The sequence below is a fragment of the Acanthochromis polyacanthus genome, chromosome 6 (assembly GCF_021347895.1).
Source record: "Acanthochromis polyacanthus isolate Apoly-LR-REF ecotype Palm Island chromosome 6, KAUST_Apoly_ChrSc, whole genome shotgun sequence".
In the NCBI taxonomy this organism is placed as follows: Eukaryota; Metazoa; Chordata; class Actinopteri; family Pomacentridae; genus Acanthochromis; species Acanthochromis polyacanthus.
The window spans coordinates 10,370,509-10,390,285 of record NC_067118.1 but is presented as its reverse complement, the minus strand read 5'-3'; the positions used below and the strand labels follow the sequence as shown (position 1 = coordinate 10,390,285).

General features: G+C 38.0%; 1 protein-coding gene and 1 long non-coding RNA gene across 2 annotated transcripts; both read right to left on the bottom strand.

The window, feature by feature from the left end:
- Positions 1-8,189: 8,189 nt before the first annotated feature.
- Positions 8,190-9,912, bottom strand: LOC127534349 (uncharacterized). Its single transcript, XR_007942455.1, has 2 exons — positions 9,528-9,912; positions 8,190-9,407 (listed from the first exon to the last, which is right to left on the bottom strand). It is a non-coding gene; the product is annotated as an uncharacterized LOC127534349 (long non-coding RNA).
- Positions 9,913-10,283: 371 nt separating this feature from the next.
- LOC127534347 (tumor necrosis factor receptor superfamily member 14-like) lies at positions 10,284-18,886 on the bottom strand. Its single transcript, XM_051949310.1, has 7 exons — positions 18,641-18,886; positions 16,795-16,928; positions 13,987-14,080; positions 12,559-12,684; positions 11,251-11,406; positions 10,682-10,769; positions 10,284-10,575 (listed from the first exon to the last, which is right to left on the bottom strand). Exons 1-7 carry the CDS (start codon positions 18,657-18,659, stop codon positions 10,314-10,316), a joined length of 879 nt encoding a protein of 292 aa, XP_051805270.1. The 5' UTR covers positions 18,660-18,886; the 3' UTR covers positions 10,284-10,313.
- Positions 18,887-19,777: the final 891 nt, after the last annotated feature.

Sequence of the window (19,777 nt, the reverse complement as noted above, 5' to 3'; positions counted from 1 at the left end):
CCATTTACAATGTTAAGAAACTGTAAAAACTTTGAGAATACTTCAGTAACCATGTGAGAGTGAGTTCTGTCTGGCAAAACAACCAATTCTAAGCTTAAAGCCACTTTATTCTACATATCTTATTTAAAAGTTTCTTAAAATATAAACTGTTTGAACTCACCGTATTTTGTAAAATAAATAAATAAATAAATAAATTTGACGTTCTTCAGAACAACCGTGAGGTTAGGGCTGGGCGATATGACCAAAATTTTATATCCCGATATAGCTTATTTTATATCCCGATACGATATGCATCACGATATAGCATATTTTTGGTAAATTCAATGAATGAATGGGACCGGGCAGCGGCATACCTTACAAAGTACGGTAGTCTGATCCTTGTCGGTGTTTCTAAATCCAAACCACCACCATATGACAGAAGTTCCCCCTTTTAGGTAGAAGCTCGTCGATTTGAGCTGGTTGTTCGTGTGCATGTTTCCCAGTTTGCGACTTTCTCGCTAGATTTAGCGAGAAAATCACTAAGTTGGCAACACTGCCGTGTGCCTGGGCTTGCCGTAAGGCACGTCGGTGACGTAAAATACTACCGTAAAGCGTGTTTTGCGACACTGCGATATAAACGATAGGATCTTCACATAAAACAATAGACATTTTCTATCCTCCAGACGATATCTATCGTCATATCGCCCAGCCCGTGAGGTCATTGGTAACTCAGTGACAACAGTTCTGGGATTTTTGAGCTGAACTGTTTTTACACAGAGCAGATAGAGGACAAGTATGGAAACAAGTTAAAAAGTAAAACATCCACTCCAGGCTTCATTTTATGCCAGTATTGGTGGCACCTGTGGGTATTTGAGAAAATGTTGCACATGTCAATGATGTTGCATGTTTGTTTTTTTTATGAAATTGTTTTTTTATACCAATGCCATACTGCACATGGGGCATTTCTGAGTTCTCTCACCTTCTAGCCATGGTTGTTCTGTTTCCATAAAGGTACAAGACTTTAGATTTTAATGAAAAATGTGCGCAGGATGACTAAAAATGTGACCGTACCAAAAAAAAAAAAATCTGAGAAACTGCTTGAGGTTCAGAAGGGTTAACTTAAGATTATTAAAATGTGAAAAATGTCCGGTATAAGTTCTCAAACGCTGAGGTGACATTTTCAAATGTTATGTCTGACCTACTTCCAAATAACCTGAATGCAGTTTCAGTCAACATTGAATCATCCTGTGGTTTGTGGTCTGTAATAGCCAATAATGAGTCTTTTATTCTTGGTCCCACAGGGTGCAGACAACATGATGAGTTACACACGTGGACAAAATTGTTGGTACCCCTCAGTTAAAGAAGGAAAACCCCACAATTCTCACTGAAATCACTTGAAACTCACAAAAGTAACAATAAATAAAAATGTATTGAAAATTAAATAATCAAAATCAGCCATCACTTTTGAATTGTTGATTAACATAATTATTTAAAAAAAACAAACTAATGAAATAGGGCTGGACAAAAATGATGGTACCCATAACTTAATATTTTGTTGCACAACCTTTTGAGGCAATCACTGCAATTAAACGATTTCTGTATTTGTCAATGAGCGTTCTGCAGCTGTCAACAGGTATTTTGGCCCACTCCTCATGAGCAAACAGCTCCAGTTGTCTCAGGTTTGATGGGTGTCTTCTCCAAATGGCATGTTTCAGCTCCTTCCACATATGTTCAATGGGATTCAGATCTGGGCTCATAGAAGGCCACTTTAGAATAGGCCAACGCTTTTCTCTCAGCCATTCTTGGGTGTTTTCGGCTGTGTGTTTTGGATCGTTGTCCTGTTGGAAGACCCATGACCTGCGACTGAGACCAAGCTTTCTGACACTAGGCAGCACATTTCTCTCCAGAATGCCTTGATAGTCTTCAGATTTCATCGTACCTTGCACACTTTCAAGACACCCTGTGCCAGATGCAGCAAAGCAGCCCCAAAACATTACTGAGCCTCCTCCATGTTTCACCGTAGGGACAGTGTTCTTTTCTTCGTATGCTTGGTTTTTGAGTCTATGAACATAGAGTTGATGTGCCTTACCAAAAAGCTCCAGTTTGGTCTCATCTGTCCAAAGGACATTCTCCCAGAAGCTTTGTGGCTTGTCAACATGCATTTTTGCAAATTCCAGTCTGGCTTTTTTATGAGTTTTTTTCAGCAGTGGTGTCCTCCTTGGTCGTCTCCCATGAAGTCCACTTTGGCTCAAACAACGACGAATGGTGCGATCTGACACTGATGTACCTTGGCCTTGGAGTTCACCTTTAATTTCTTTGGAGGTTGCTCTGGGCTCTTTGGATACAATTCCAACGATCCGTCTCTTCAATTTGTCATCAATTTTCCTCTTGCGGCCACGTCCAGGGAGGTTGGCTACTGTCCCGTGGGTCTTGAACTTCTGAATAATATGAGCCACTGTTGTCACAGGAACTTCAAGCTGTTTAAAGATGGTCTTATAGCCTTTACCTTTAAGATGTTTGTCTATAATATTTTTTCGGATGTCCTGGGACAATTCTCTCCTTCGCTTTCTGTTGTCCATGTTCAGTGTGGTACACACCTTTTCACCAAACAGCAGGGTGACTATTTGTCTCCCTTTAAATAGGCAGACTGACTGATTATGAGTTTGGAAACACCTGTGATGTCAATTAAATGACACACCTGAGTTAATCATGTCACTCTGGTCAAATAGTTTTCAATCTTTTATAGAGGTACCATCATTTTTGTCCAGGCCTGTTTCATTAGTTTGTTTTTTTAAATAATTATGTTAATCAACAATTCAAAAGTAATGGCTGTTTTTGATTATTTAATTTTCAATACATTTTTATTTATTGTTACTTTTGTGAGTTTCAAGTGATTTCAGTGAGAATTGTGGGTTTTTCCTTCTTTAACTGAGGGGTACCAACAATTTTGTCCACGTGTGTAGTTTATGTTTCACAAAGCAGAGGAAAGGTAAGTGCTGAATTTTTCTTCTTTCATTTCTTCTAATTTTAAATAGCATTTCACCATGTAGACCCGTGTCTCTGGGATACCAGAAGAGCAGCATGTAAAGTGGCAGAGAAAATAAACAGACGTATGTTTACTTTTTAAAGCTGAATTACAGCATCAGTCTTCTTATTTATTGCTACATCTGTACTCAAACGGCACTTTATGCGTTCCAGTGATGTTAATCTGCAGAGTATCTGTGTCAGCAGAGTTAACCACTGCTGCAGCGTCAGTCTGACACATGTTTAATATGAAAAACCCACAACTTCACGTTTGCCGAGTCACTGAATTCATACAAATGAATGAATCGGCAGATGCAAAAGTAATTCTAGGGATCTATGATGAGTTTTGGAGTGAAATGCAGAGGAAATTTCCCAGTCTATTACAAAAGAAAGAGTTTCACATCAGTTCAGTGAGGATGTTTGACTGACTGATATTATGATGATGTAAATTCAACGTGCTCTTTTATTTTTTATATGTATTTGCTTGTCATATCCGCTATTTGACGCCACTTCCGCCATGAACTATTAGTGCTCGGACCACATGGTCATGCCACACGTGCTAGATGACTAGCGAGCAACAAAATGCTTGTTTAATATTTAATATGGTTTAACCGTGGTTTCAATGTGGTTTTAACTCGAAATGGATGATGTACAGTAAGGTAAGGAACTACAAGGTGTGTCTTTGAATGTGTTTGCCCACAGCTTTTGTGTGTTCTTACCGAGTTTAAATGTGGTTTGAAAATGCTATTTAAATGGATTTTGTGGACTCATGTTTGTTATTCCTTTTATTTATTTTGCTTTTGATGTTTCCCAGCTTCAATGAGTGCTTTGATTCAAACTGTAGCTCATGGTTTACTTGACTGTTATTGAAAAAAACAGGTTATCTCCCTCACTACAGTGAATAGAGAAAAGATAATGACTTATTAACAGTCCTTACATTAATCCTGATAGTGATTTGAAGCACTAACACAGGTGATATCTTAAAATGTGGAGAATATAATGATATAGAACAGGAAGATTTTTTAAAAATCCCAACTTTATCAGCACTAAATGACAGTGAAAAGCAACAGATGCTGTTTGGAGACGATACCTAAATAAAACATGAATGAACATGATAAACATAATCTATTAGACACGTGGCACAGAGACACACAGGAGCAACAAATTTTAAGTTTTTCCTAATCTTTTTTGGCATTGTTCCGTTCTTCTTACCTTATTTATTATCTGTATTCCACTGAAAGAATTGTATTTTTTCATCTGCTAGATCTTAAAAAAAACATCTCTCAGATGAAATGTAAAACGCTTTCAAGAACCTGAAAGAGAACTTTCTTTTTACTGAAGCCTCCAGGATTTTTTTTTAAACTTTTTACATTTTTCCACCTGATTTCCTAAAAATTGGATCATGTAGGATGCTGTGGCAGTACCGTTAACCGGATATTCAAGCCAGTAAAGCTCACTGAACAAACAGCTGTTACCGAAAGCAAAGTTTGGAATTCTGACAGCACTTAAACGCAGCACAGTCACGTGGATATCAAATTGCGCAGACATTTTAACAAGACCGAAAACAGAGACAACTAAGGTCCCTTGTGCTTTTATGACATATTCGTCTACCGAGAAGCATTCATTAATACCAAAACTCACTATCTGCATATGTAGTTCGTTTCCAGCAGGGATGTTTGTGTTTCATAACGGCTTTCCTTTCAAATATGAAGGGGGTGGCTTATGTCAAAAACCAACATGTTCGGTGACAAAATGGGGGCGGGACGGTAGTTTTGTTTTTGCTCTGTTCAGTTTTGTTCGTACCTTCTGGGCACATCGGAGAGCGTTGGCCCTCTGGTGTGGTAAGGTACTCTTTTCCTCGACAACACAACTGCGGTACGGAGAAGGCAGTGACTCACCCCGCTGAAATAAATACAACAGTTCCAGGGTTAGACGACTCCCAGAGCACACAGAGCACTGCGGTCAAGTGAGCCGCCCGCACTCTGGGCGTTGCGCGGCTATTCTGTGTAATACAGTAATGCGATCACAGGCGCTGAGCAGCCAGGCTGAGACGTCCGCTGCAAATACATGCTGTTAGACAGATTTTGACTGTCCATATCTGGAAATCCTTAGGCGGTGACAAAGATCTCTCACTGTGGCTTTGTCAGGGGTCATCCCAGCTACCACCATGTACAATATCACCTGATTTTACTGTAGAATTTTGGAGAAAATTAATGTCAAAGTATGCTGCAATTTCAATCACCGATGTCCGAAATTGCTGATTTTGACTGTCCATATCTCCAAATCCTAATGCGGTGACAAAGATCTCTCACTGTGGCTTTGACAGGGGTCATCCAAGCTACCACCATGCAGAATATCACCTGATTTTACTGTAGAATTTTGGAGAAAATTAATTTTGAAGTACATGGTTTGTTCTGACAGCTTTCTTATTTTTACAGTCTTTAATTGTAGCAACGTATAGAGTTCCGGACGTCCCGTGACTCCGTTTGTTTACGCCGCCATGTTGGCAGGAAACTCCGCTTCAAAATGAATGGCGCTGGTAGAAAATTTACGCTGTCTGATTTTACTTTTCATTTTAAATCAGACGATATTATAAAATATACAAACAAACTGGACAAACTAAACATTATCCGATCCATATCATGCCCCCGGTATCTTATTTAAGAATCTTGAGACGGTCGGAGCGGACCTTTTACCGGACCTGCGGTACCCTGACATCTACAATTACCTGATAAATTTTCCTTCATCCTACTCCGGTGAATCTCTTAACCCTTTAAGCTGTAGTCAATTCCAGCCATTTTCAGTACAAAAAAAATCGCTAATATTCTATTTGTAAATAAAAATATGACGAGAAATACAGGGAATATTGGACGCATGGCGAGGTGCATTTCCTCGAAAACGACCTATTCGTGGATAATATGCCGACTTCAAGACATGTTTTGGAAAAAATATTTTACAGGCTTGTGTCGTCTGGATGTCCAAGGTCCGATTATGGCCGTTTTTTGTGGAATATTTTCATCTGTGTGTAATAATGAACCCGGAAATGTGAGTCGCGCTGTGTACGTTGAAGCCGTGTATAGAGAACAGATGGATGGATATTCGTTGTTTGTTGGACAAATGTGTTTATATTACCCGCTGTGGTAATCGCATCTGAAAGTGGTTTACACCGGCGGATACATGAGAATCTAAGCTTTCCATCGGCGTATAGTGTTTGTATAATCGTGTTTCAGACATTTAGCAAATTGCTTATGCAGATCTCAAAGTGTACCGCGGGCGGGACACTGAAGCGCAACTGAAGCGGAACAGCGTATAAAAGCCTTGAGGGGTAAGAGAAATTACGCGATTAGATATAAAGCTTAGGAAACGGATTCTGTACCTGATACAAAGTGGTCGCTACATAAGCGGAATCCGTTGCCTGTGGGTTCCCACCGCTCCGTTTTCTTCTGCTCGCTTCTTGCGCGTTTTATGGCAGTGATCCACCTCTGTCGTCTTTCAGGATCTTTGGGAATCCGATAAAATGCTCTCCCCTTTGCTCGTCCTCGGCTGTTCTGGCATCCCGGGGCGCAACAACTGTCCACCATATGGTGGAACTCTCTGATGTCGACGCTGAAGAACGTTTAGGAGTTAGCTGGCAGTAGTTTAAACAGCGCGCCTTCCTGCCAATATGGCGGTGTTTTGATTTCGACTGTTGCATGCCGGGATTGTGTGACGTCATCTCCCGGAGCTCTATTGCTGCAATTCCAAAACAAAGAAAATCCGGGCTTCATTTTCTCGGCGTTGAAACCAATGGGTGACGTCACGGTTAGTTCACGCCTGGAAGAAAGTGACGTCACATGTAACTGTAATGAGTCTCACCACTTCGAAGATCTCGATTTTCTCAAACAATACCATAACACGATCTATAAAATAACCTTATATTGGACGATAAATACTAAGTTAAAATACAAATTTGTAATTGCATATTATACACTGTCTATGAAATATTTATATTTATTATATAGATAATATTTAAAAAATGTCATTTTAAAATACATATTCATAATGTATATTATACACCATACACTGCATATATAATCATTTTCTATTTTATTTTCAATTGTAAAATATACATTTATAATTCTACATTACACTGAAATAATTTTGTATCTTTTTTCTATTAGTTTTTATATACATATTCATAATGTATATTATACACTATATACTGCATATGAAATCATTTTGTATTTTATTTTCAATTGTAAAATATACATTTATAATTCTACATTACACTGAAATATTAGGGCTGGACCCGAATATCCCGAATATCCGAATATTCGTTTGCTACGGCACTATCTGGATATTAATTTAGGTATCCGAATATTCGGATGCGCCATCGCACGAACGGATCCGAATATTCGGCCCGTCTCCACCACCGCTCGGACGTTACGGGGCGGAATGAATATCCAGATATTCGTCTTTAATAGGGCCCGAATATTCGGAGGCCAGAAACCACTATTCGGGCCAGCCCTATGAAATATATTTGTATCTTTTTTGTATTAAATAATTTATATACATAATCATAATGTATATTATACACCATGCACTGTATATAAAATCATTTTCTATTTTGTTTTCTAATAAATACAATTTTAAAATTCAAATTTGTCATTGTATATTATATACCATTCACTATCAGTAAAATGTTTTTATATTTTACTTTTAAATTAATCATGTATAGTTATACATTACACTGTCTAATAAATAATTTTCTATTTTATTTTCTATTAGTACCATTTTAAAGTACAAATTTTTAGTTAGATATTATATACTATACACTGTCTATATATATTTTTTCTATTTTAATTTCTGTTAAATACAATTTTAAAAAACAAATTCATAATCATATATTATATATTTTACCATACACTCTATGTAAACTAATTTTCTATTAAATACAATTTTAATCTACAAATTTATAGTTGTACATTATATACCATACATTGCCTATATAATATTTATCTATTTCATTTTCTGTTAAATACCATTTTAAAATACTAATTTATAATAGTGTGTGTGTTCACTTTGTTAGGTATAATAGAATAAATATTATTTTAAATTTTCATTAGGCCTTTTTTTTTTTTTAAAAAAGTGTACCACAGCAATGAAATTAAAGAAGTAGGCAAACAAATACAAAACATGGACAACAATAACATTATAAAAGGAATCTTCAGTAAAACAGTTACAAAAACAAATGAACCAACGAAACCAGAGCAGCAAAACAAGAAATGAAATTAAAACTCTGACTGGCTGTAACCATGACAACGATGCCGCTGAAGCTTTAGGTTGCTTTCCGTCTTATTCTAATTGTTGGTGCAGTGAGTAGAACTGGATGTTACAGTTTTAGTAAAAACAACCACCGCCTGCAATGTGATCCAAACATTAGAGCATGTTAGGGAGGAGCCCTCATCACTGTTGGTTTCCTCTGGTCTAGTTACCATAGGTGTGACTCACAAGGTTCAAGTTCCATCTTAGGCCTTCAGCAGCTTGTTAAACTAGAACGAAAGCAATAACAGCAGAAAAACCAACAAGCATACCAGAGAGTAAAAAACAAACCACAAAGTTCACTGCAGCAGAACTGAGAACCACAGGAATGTAAACCTCCCACGGTCTGTCTGAAGGCGGGCTGAATACTGTTAAAGCTACACTGACTGCAGAGGCTCCAAACCAAACTAAAGTATCTCCCTCATGTTTCTACTTTTATTTGAAGCTGTATCTGAGCTGTGAACTTCACTGTGAACGTCAGATATTACAGGAGATATTTAAATATTAGAGCAGCTGGAAACAAATGAGGCAAGAAATGCAAATGTACATTGAAGCTAAAAATAAAGATCCTATACAGGCTGCTTTCACTTTCACATGAACAGATGTGGCATGATAGAAAAGACACTCAGCTGAAGGACACACACAGGCTGAAGATCCACTCTCTAACTTGTAGTTTTCTAGTTTTACTACAGATAAAGTAAAAGGAATGTGAGCATGAACCAGCAAACTCTGAATACGACACTGAAAAATGGTGACTATCTGGATGATTAGATTAAAGCTCATTGACTAATACTAGGCTACCTGCTGTTATATCTTCATAGCTAATTTAATGATAAAAGACGTCACATTCTACATAAACTCAGAGTATGTAAAAACATCCAGTCATGCAAAAATAGCACTAAAATATATTTACATCTTCAGTATGCAGATTAGACCTTTTTCTAACAGTAAATAAAAACATCCTGACAGTCGTGTGATCTTGGGAGGTCTGTGTTCACCACCAACAGCCAAAGATACACAAGCTGTGTTTTGTGTTTTCTGTGATGTTCATGGATCAATGTTGGTGCTGAAATGTGGAATAATCCAGATGCTCAGACTTGGTCCTGTGTGCAGAGAAAAAACTTCTTAAACATTTTTTTGGTGTGTGTGTTTAATAAGGAAGGAGCACTTCCTCTTATTGGAATCATTTTGAGCAGGATGAGACTAAAGGAAGTTTTTCATACCAAAACTATGAGACTCCAGTCAGGCTGGTCTTCGTCTTTCCTTTCAGTTGATTTCTGGGAAGTGAAACATCGTCTCCAGAATGTTTACCAGAACCACTCATCTTTAGCTGTAGCTTCACAGCAGGAATTACTCTCCTCTTTGGACAAATGAGATTTTCCAAATCTGGCATTATCTTGTGTTCCAGCAGTTTGTCCTCATTTAAAGTCCAGTTTCAGTCTGAAGTTGTTCCAACTTTGAGCAAAAGATCAACGGAGTCAGTGAGTCTTTAAATTTGGACCTGCAAATTTACATTTACATTTGTAGTTTCTCTGTTGCACTCCAGAGAAACTTTGTTTTCTGTACCATCAGACAAAGATCCAGCAGGAAGCAGGCCACTGTTGTTTTACTTCAGTACACTGCAAGGATGATGTGTCAGCATCCAGATAGAGTTAAACTGGACTCTGAAACACATTTACTCTGCAGGACACTGAGACCGACCTTTGTCCTGCAGGTGGTTTTAGTCTGAGGAGAGAAAAACTTTCATTTAAAGCAGAAAATTTATTGACCTCATGAACCTTTCAGTGAACAATACACTGCTGTCCTACCTGATGGTACTGGTATGTTCAGTGGCTCTGATGATTCTTCTCCATGTTTGTTTACCTTTTTTGACATAATGACATATTTCAATTTCTCTGATAAACCAAGTGTTGTCAACAGTGAACATACAAGACAGAAAAAACTTACCTCGTTCAAACCATTTAAATTTCCATTTCTTTCTTCTATGAAACAAAACCAAGAAAAACATCTTAATCAGCAGAGTCATGACTTGGCAGAAATATTCTCATCCAGCAAAACCATGTTAACATTTTCATTGTTCTGTCATCCTCACCTGGTCTGAAACACATTTTCTTTTTGAAGTAAAACCAATAAATTAATCCAGCAGGTATTAATAAAAAAAGTAAAACACAGATGATGGTGACAGGTACTGCGACATTTGAACTTTTTTCTCCACATTCAGCATCAGTAGAAGAAGTTCCTGCTTTTATCAGTTGAAGGTTTGATTCACATCTGTAAAGACAGAAGGACATTTTAGAGGAAAGTGTTCAGATACAACAGATTCTCTGCTGTTGTTAGAAGTCAGGAGTCTCCATGTGTGATTTAAAGCTTCACTTACTGAGTATGTGACTGACAAGATGTAAATGTTCCATTTGAAAATGTTCCAGCGCTGCAGTCAGAGCACACAGTGTCTCTGAAGGCTGTTCCTGCACAAACACAAATCATAGATCTGTAGAAACCACTTCAGAATCACATTATGAAGGACTCAAAGTGTTACATGATGAATGATGAGCAGACAGAACAACAATCCAACAGATTTAATCAGTTAATCATTCTGCTGAGGAGAAGATCAGACTGGAAGCAGCAGAAGAAAATATTAAAGGACAAATCAGCAAACATTCATTAATAAAGTCTAGTTTTAGCTGCAAGAACCACAAAGAATCTTTGGTAAAACTGTGTTTTGTGATTAATTTGAAGACATGGTTGAGGCTGGTTCAAGACAAAAAGAGAAAGAAAAGATCAGATGTGTAGACGATGTAGTTTTACCAGCTGTTGGTCAGATCAGATGATTATTTTATCTAATTCTGGTGGTTCTTTATTCAAATCAACAACTTAATGAAACTATAATAAGGTCAGACTCCCTGAATTTTTGCTGTTCTCATGTAAAACTTTACCAAAAATACCAACCTGCTTGGATGATGTATTGTCCTGGATGACAGATTCTGTGTTTCTGTGCTGCCACACAGTTGTTCCCTATTTGGTCAATACAGTAGAATCCCTCCAGTGGTTCACAAACTGTATTTGATGTTGTTGTACATGATGTCTTTACCTTCAGACCCAAATCTGTCAGGAAAGATCGAAGATACACAGAGAACTTCAGAAAATGGATCATCTGGATTTGATTTAAAGAAATTGTAGAAATGGCCAAGTGAATATTTGATTTCAGAGGTGGGATGGAAAGGTTGGTCAGTCGTTACTGCAACTGACACAGCAGCTCATCATTGCTACACTGACAGATAAGATACAATATACACCGGTCAGACATAACAGTCTGACCACCAAGTGAAAAACACTGATTATCTCTTCATCATTGCACCTGTTAGTGTGTTGGAAATATTAGACACCAAGAGAACATTTTATCCTCAGAGTTGATAGAAGCAGGAAAAATGGGAAAGCCTAAGGATTTTAGTGAGTTTGACAAGGGCCAAGCTGTGATGGCTAGACGACTGTTCAGAGCAAAACTCCAAAACTGCAGCTCTTGTGGGGTATTCCTGGTCTGCAGTGATCAGTATCTATCAAAAGTGGTCCAAAGAAGGGAAAGTGGTGAACCGGGGACAGCGTCATGGCCGACCAAGGCTCACTGATGCACGTGGAGTGGAAGGCTGGCTCATGTGGTCCGATCCAAAAGATGAGCTACTGTTGCTCAGATTGTTGAAAAACTTAATGTCGGTTCTGATAGAAAGGTGTCAGAATACACAATACATCAGGTTATTGCATATGTGGCTGCATAGCTGCAGACCAGTCAGGTCCAAATTCCAAATTCCCCAGATCTCAAACAAGTCCGATCCATGGAGGTTCGACCTAGCAACATACAGGACTTAAAGGATCTGCTGCTAACATCTTCGTGCCAGATACCACAGCACACCTTCAGGGGTCTAGGGAAGTCCATGCCTCGACAGGTCAGGACTGTTATGGCAGCAAAAGAGACCAACACAATATTAGGCAGATGGTCATAATGTTATACCTGATCAGTGCATATCATAAATACCTAAAGAATCAAAATCTGGTCCTACAGTCTTTTCATGGCTTTGTTTCTGCACAGTCTGTAATTTTTATCAATAACGTAAAAGAAACTAATCAAACGTCTCTGCACCACTGCAATGATTCTGTTAGATCAATATTCTGCAGCTGCCTCAGTTAGTATAGAGCAATAACAGAGGAACAAGCAGTAACCAGCCAAGTTTTCATCAGAACATCTCTAACATATCAACAAACCTTCATCACAGTTGATGCAGTTGAAACACTCCGTCAGCCCAGTGGGTTTATCCACGAAGGTTCCATCGAGGCAGGGCAGACATGATGTCGATCTGAACTCCGTACAATGAGTTTTAACTCGATATCCTGGTGAAAATAAAATTAACAAGTTAGTTTAACATGGTCCTGCTTCCTTTTAACTAAACTGTGCTATATTTCATGTTGCCTGCCTCACTGTTATCCCAAACAGATGAAGCCATAATGTAAAAAATAATAATAATCCAAATTTACAGAAAATAACTCTCTTTACTGACACTTGGAGCAGTTTTCATTGTTTAAATTGTATAGCCAGGTCTGTAAAATTAGACATTATCTGTGAATTAAGAATGAAACAGCTATTAAATGACAAGAATAATCTCTAATTAATTTAAATGCAGCTCTTGCTATAAAGGTTAATGCTCATTCTATCAATTTAAAACTTTTCCTCATCATTTTAAGCTAAATTGTAATTTTCTGTACTTTTGTATTTAAACTCTGTAATTCCTTCCATCCATCCATCCATTCTCTATACACCGCTTTATCCTCACTAGGGTCACAGGGGGTGCTGGAGTATATCCCAGCTGACTCGGGCGAAGGCAGGGGACACCCTGGACAGGTCACTAGTCTGTCTCAGGGCTACATATACAGACAGACAATCACACTCACATTCACACCAACGGGGAATTTAGAGTAACCAATTAACCTCAGCATATTTTTGGACTGTGGGAGGAAGCCGGAGTGTCCAGAGAAAACCCACACATGCACAGGGAGAACATGCAAACTCCATGCAGAAAGATCCCAGGCCCAGGCCGGGATTTGAACCAGGGATCTTCTTGCTGCAAGGCGAAAGTGCTAACCACTACGACACTGTGCAGCCTCTGTAATTCTATTTTCAAAATAAACAAACTTTGTTTTTATTATGATGAATGCATTGGTTGATATTGAACATTTAATCTGAATAAACTGAAATAAGGTGTTTTAATTCAATAGCGTACTTTCTTTGTCCTTTAAAACAAGACAATTTTGACCATCTGTTAACACTTCATTAAAAGTGTTTAATAATAATTTAGGTCAAAACTGTGAAATGAAAATAGTTTTACTGCAGATTTTAATTACATTTATTAAAGGTGTGATTGTAATATTTGGGGGGAAAAACTGCAAAATAACTGTTTTTTTTTTGCAAAATATATAATAAAAATGTCTACAAATGAATTGGTTTTGCACTTAATTTAAGATATTTTACTGTTTTAACTGCCATGTGACTATTTTTGATGTTTTTTTTACAATGCAAAGTTGACAAAAATACAGAATAAATAGTTTGTTTACTTTTGTTTATTTTTTTATATGTCAGATGCATGTTCCAGGACAGGACGTCACATGTGATGACCAAAACATCCAGTTGGATCTTACCTGCAGAACACATTGGACAGCATTCATTCCCTATCTGATATTCTGCTGGATGACATGTTAGAGTGTGACCAGTGAAGACTTTCATCACGATGATCTGTGGAGATAAGAAAAGGTTTTTCTATGTCAGAGAAGCCTCAGTTAAAAATGAGACAGAGAAGAAGACCTGAGGTGAGGTGATGATGGTACAGGAAGTTACTTGATATCTGACAGAAATGCCAACCTGTTACAATATTTTTCCATTTTTCCTCCTTTTAACTGATTTACTCAGGAGAGAGTATTTAATTTTCACTTGACGATACCTCGAGACCAACATATCTGGCTGAATTAAACATTTTCAAGGATAAATCCAGTATTTTTTAAATCGTAGCCTGATTTCTCCATCTTCCCAAGTGTAAAATGATTAAAGGGGAAAAAATGTTTGGGATTGGTCAAATATTAAGAAACAACATTGCGTCCGACAGCTGCCAAACAGCTGCAATATAATCTCATGAGTCTTTCTCTTTGTGTCAAAGTTGAAATGCTTGTTTTTGCCATCGACAGGCTCAGACTGATAAGAACATTACAGATTTGGTTTTCAACATAGACAAATGTGTGTTTAATGTGACAGAAGTCTCGTTCTGAAATCTCCTGGGAAGAGAGAGTTGGATTCATCCAGGGTGCAGAAAGTGCAGCATGATGTCTTTTAAAAGATAAAAAATATCAACTGTTTGTGCCCTTTTAAAATTGGGGCAATAAAATGACTTTGGGAAGCTTTCACAGACTACTTCAGGGGTGGGACACTGAAACTGTGGTTAGTTGTTCTACAAACACATGAAAACTCTTCTGTCCATACAGAGACCGTCATGTTTGCAGAGAGAATGACTGTAATGATGTCAGAAAGTTGTTCTGGTATCAGTGCACATGAAAGCATGGCAGGATAACAGCAGAAACTATCACTCAGTGAACCAGTAATGTTTAAAATGCCCCAGACTGGATTGCAAGTGTTTGGCTTTTATCTGTCCATTTATTTCTACCTCCATGAATAATTTACACCAAAAAACATGATCCACTAGAGGACATGTGAGGAAACACTGGTGTTATCCTTTATGTCAACACAGATACACAGCGAGGCCAACATAGTGGATTTACTGAGGTGAAATCAAATGATATTTAAAATACATGTTGTCTTCAGTCAGTCTGGTGGATTCAGCTGTCTGGACCTGAAAACTCCTCCTTGGTTTAATCACAACAGCTTGACATCATCATTAATCCACTAATAGTGTTTATTAAATAAGTGTTGCTCTCCTTGCAGCAGTAATTGGAGCTTTTTAATTCAGAAACAGTTTCTTGTCACGATTAGAGACGAATCACCTCAGTCAAGTGGATGAACTCAAGGATTAGAAAACTAAAATAAAATTACCAAAAACAAATGTTTGTTTTTTTCCATTTTCCGAGTTTTTTTAAAAGTTATTTTTTGGCCTTTTTACCTTTATTGATCAGTGCAGTGGAGATATATAGGAAAGGAGGGAGAAGAGTTCGGGGAAGACATACAGCAAAAGGCTGCGAGCATGAACTGAACCGAGGCCGCTGCGTTGTGGACCAGCCCCTGTACATGGGTTGTCTGCTTAACCTGATGAGCTATCTGGGCACCACTTCACAGGTTTTTTGAGTTTCATAATTGCTCCAGCTCTACTCAACCAAACAGCATAGTTGTAATTATAGTTGCAAATGCACACATGCAACAAGTCTACCTTATTATACATACAGGTTTATTTAAAAATGTCTTTAGTAGGTTTATTAGTTTTTAGCAACTGTTTGTGCATGTGAAAGATTATATATACAACCCCGTCAAAAGTTTTGAAACACTTCATTCAAATAAATTAGAACCCGTCTCAAAACTTTTGACAAGGGGTGTACATAGAATCCATACATGTATAGATGTATAGATAGATAGATGTATAGATAGACATTGACATAGATAGAGATATAGATATATGGAACATTGCAGAGTTTGAAACTGAAACTCCTCCAGTGTGGTATTTGAGAACAAACATCAACCACTTAAAATAACGTTTGTACATAACACCTGCATATGATAAATAGAGTCTATGCAACACCTCTGCAGTGCTGTCATCCTGTTAATGTGTTTAAAACTCATGTAGATGCATGATGATGATCTATAAGTACAGCTGAATAATGCAAGTTTTAAACATGCAATAACTGCTCACATATAAGTTATACTTCACAGGAGGAGTTACAGAATGAAACTGTAAAAATCCATATGTACATTTAATTGTTTGCAATAACACTGTTGAAATTCATGAACTATTTCTAGAATGTTTAAAGAAATTTACTAAAAAGTATAATGCATGAACCAAAACCACATTCAGATCAAATTTAATGATCACTTATAGAAACACCAGCAACAAGTCACACACAGTCTGATTCACTCAGTCATATAAGTGTTGTTGAGGTCACATTTGTGTGACAGTTGTCAGTGTGGCTCTGTTAGGGTGGAGTGATGCTGAAGTTCACAATACACTGAACTCATCTGAACCTCAAAGGTCAAACAGGTTAAAGTCAGACGTCCTCCTACTTTACTGCACTGCCAGAGATATTTCTGGACCTCAGTCTAACATCACCTTCACCAAACTGTCTCCTCCCACCTCACATGATGAACACAACAGCAGCTTCAGTTTCTGATTTGATTTATGTATGTGGAAAATCAGAAAGAAAAAGTCAGAAAATGAAGTAAGAGTACAGAAACATTGGAGAGGAGATGAAACCTGATGAATAAATGACTGATTGTCAAATACAATCTTGTTTTACCAAAAACGTTGCAGGCGTCAAAAGTTTTCTTTCCCAAATCATTTTATGAGACTGAAAGTTGTAGTTTTTCTTGATCTGAAGACACCACCTCACTGAGAATTGGGATCTGTTGAGTTGTAGCTGCAGGAAAACTTCTGGAAGCAGAAAGAAACCAGATCAAAACTTTTCTAACCAGCAGTGAAACCTGGTTACTGTAGGGAACAGAATCATTCTTAAGCTGCGTAGTATCAGATTTGTCCAGGAAAAGAGTTTAAAGTGTCAACATGCAGCTGCAGAGCTGTTTAGAAGCAGCTTAATGTTCACTTCTCTTTAGAGAGCAATAACAGATCATTGAACCATGATGAGCTGCTCAAAGTTCACTTTATTTTAACTTCTTCTGTTTGTTTCCTTTCAAAATTCCTTTTCTAACACTGATGGATGTTCAGACGAGCCTAATTCAGGAATAAATCTGAATGTTTCAGGTCACAGAGCTGCGTGTGTTTATTAGACTGATCTCTGGACACAAACTGTTTTTATCAGCTCAGACTTCTGATCTAATGATGGCAGGTTTTACAACTCTGAAGGATCAGAGGTCACAAGAGAAGTTAATCTGATTACAGTTTAACAGAAGGTGAACTTCTTTCCAGCCTTCCTCCTGAACTGAACAAACCTGCTTTCCAGCATTAACAGTCTTTCTATTGCTTAGAAAACTCTGAAACAACTGGTGCCAGTGTTCAAGGTTACCAGTGTGATACATTCTCTGAATCCCTGCTGTCACTAGAATAATCTCAGGATTGTTCTGCTTCATTTCTGTGACACAAGAGGTATTGGAAACAGTCCTGGACTCTCTTTAGACCTCAGTCTGTTCTGCTGATGGAGACACATAAATATTATAAATTCTCTCTGATGTCTCTGATCTATAAAGTTGTTCAGTTTTCAAGTTACAGGCCTCAGCTGAGCCACATGTCGACAGTCGACGTGTCCTGGGAGACAGGAGACACCAGGTGTGATTACTCAGCAGGCCACAGCCTCCAGGTCTGCAATCACATGGTATTGCTGCCATAACCATAGACTGTGTAATATATGACTTTATTTGACTTAATATACAGTCTATCACTTTAACACAACCCCTGCTCACCTCAGTACTCTCCTCTTGTGGTGAAACTAGGAAATTGTGCCTTAGTGACTGGTAAACTGCGGCAACGTCATTTTAAAATGTACCCTTTCTCACGGAAAAAGGGTCAGTGGGGGTATCTGATTACAAGGACAAGCTATGGCAGTAAGATTCATAAAATACTTATGCAATTGTGACAATACATTTATAGGTATCACAGACACAAGAGGTAGGCTATTGGATCACATTTTTCACAGTTGTGCAGCTGTTGCTCACTGAATCTGATCTTTTTCACCTTCTAAACTAACCTTACACTTGAGGGGTTAATCAAACTAGTATGGTATATATATATAATAACACAACAGACATCTCAACTGGAGCCGAACAGTTGAGTCTCAGATCAGGGTGGGGTTTCTCTGTCTACCGTCGTTCACTGTTTATTTCTGTTTAAAGATTCTTTTCTTGGTTCTTTGCTGTCTTAAAATCAGCTCCACAATGCAGATTACAGAGTAAAACAGTCAGATGCTGCAGTTTTCTTAAGTTTTTCTACAGAAACATGTGAACAGCTGCTGCGTTTCAGGAAATAATTTCTACGCTAAAGTCTGAACACAGGAAATAAGTAAAACCACATTCTGCTGCAGTTTTCTGCACAAACGGAAACACCGAGAAGTTCTACCGACATTATACCAATATACAGAATACTGATTATAGATGCGTTAACAAAGAACATTCGGACAAATTCAGGACTCTTACCGTCGATGAAACAAAACATCGTCACGTGGCTGTGAGTAGTTCAAGGACCATCGGAAATTCTTACATTAAATTTGAAATAAGAAAATAGCCTCTATGACAGTTTGACAACATATTCAAACAGGAGCAATGGTTGAACTGAAAGGCTGGAAATCCCCACCCTGTCTACATTCCTACCACTCATTGTGAAACCACCCACACAAGAGGAGTGTCTCAACGTTATGTAAAGAAAAAGAAAGCATCATACTCTTCATATATATTTGCTGAGACTTTTAAAAAAAGACCTTTGACCAGGGTGACCATACACACGTGGACAAAATTGTTGGTACCCCTCAGTTAAAGAAGGAAAAACCCACAATTCTCACTGAAATCACTTGAAACTCACAAAAGTAACAATAAATAAAAATTTATTGAAAATTAAATAATCAAAATCAGCCATCACTTTTGAATTGTTGATTAACATAATTATTTAAAAAAACAAACTAATGAAATAGGGCTGGACAAAAATGATGGTACCCATAACTTAATATTTTGTTGCACAACCTTTTGAGGCAATCACTGCAATTAAACGATTTCTGTATTTGTCAATGAGCGTTCTGCAGCTGTCAACAGGTATTTTGGCCCACTCCTCATGAGCAAACAGCTCCAGTTGTCTCAGGTTTGATGGGTGTCTTCTCCAAATGGCATGTTTCAGCTCCTTCCACATATGTTCAATGGGATTCAGATCTGGGCTCATAGAAGTCCACTTTAGAATAGGCCAACGCTTTTCTCTCAGCCATTCTTGGGTGTTTTTGGCTGTGTGTTTTGGATCATTGTCCTGTTGAAGACCCATGACCTGCGACTGAGACCAAGCTTTCTGACACTAGGCAGCACATTTCTCTCCAGAATGCATTGATAGTCTTCAGATTTCATCTTACCTTGCACACTTTCAAGACACCCTGTGCCAGATGCAGCAAAGCAGCCCCAAAACATTACTGAGCCTCCTCCATGTTTCATCGTAGGGACAGTGTTCTTTTCTTCGTATGCTTGGTTTTTGAGTCTATGAACATAGAGTTGATGTGCCTTACCAAAAAGCTCCAGTTTGGTCTCATCTGTCCAAAGGACATTCTCCCAGAAGCTTTGTGGCTTGTCAACATGCAT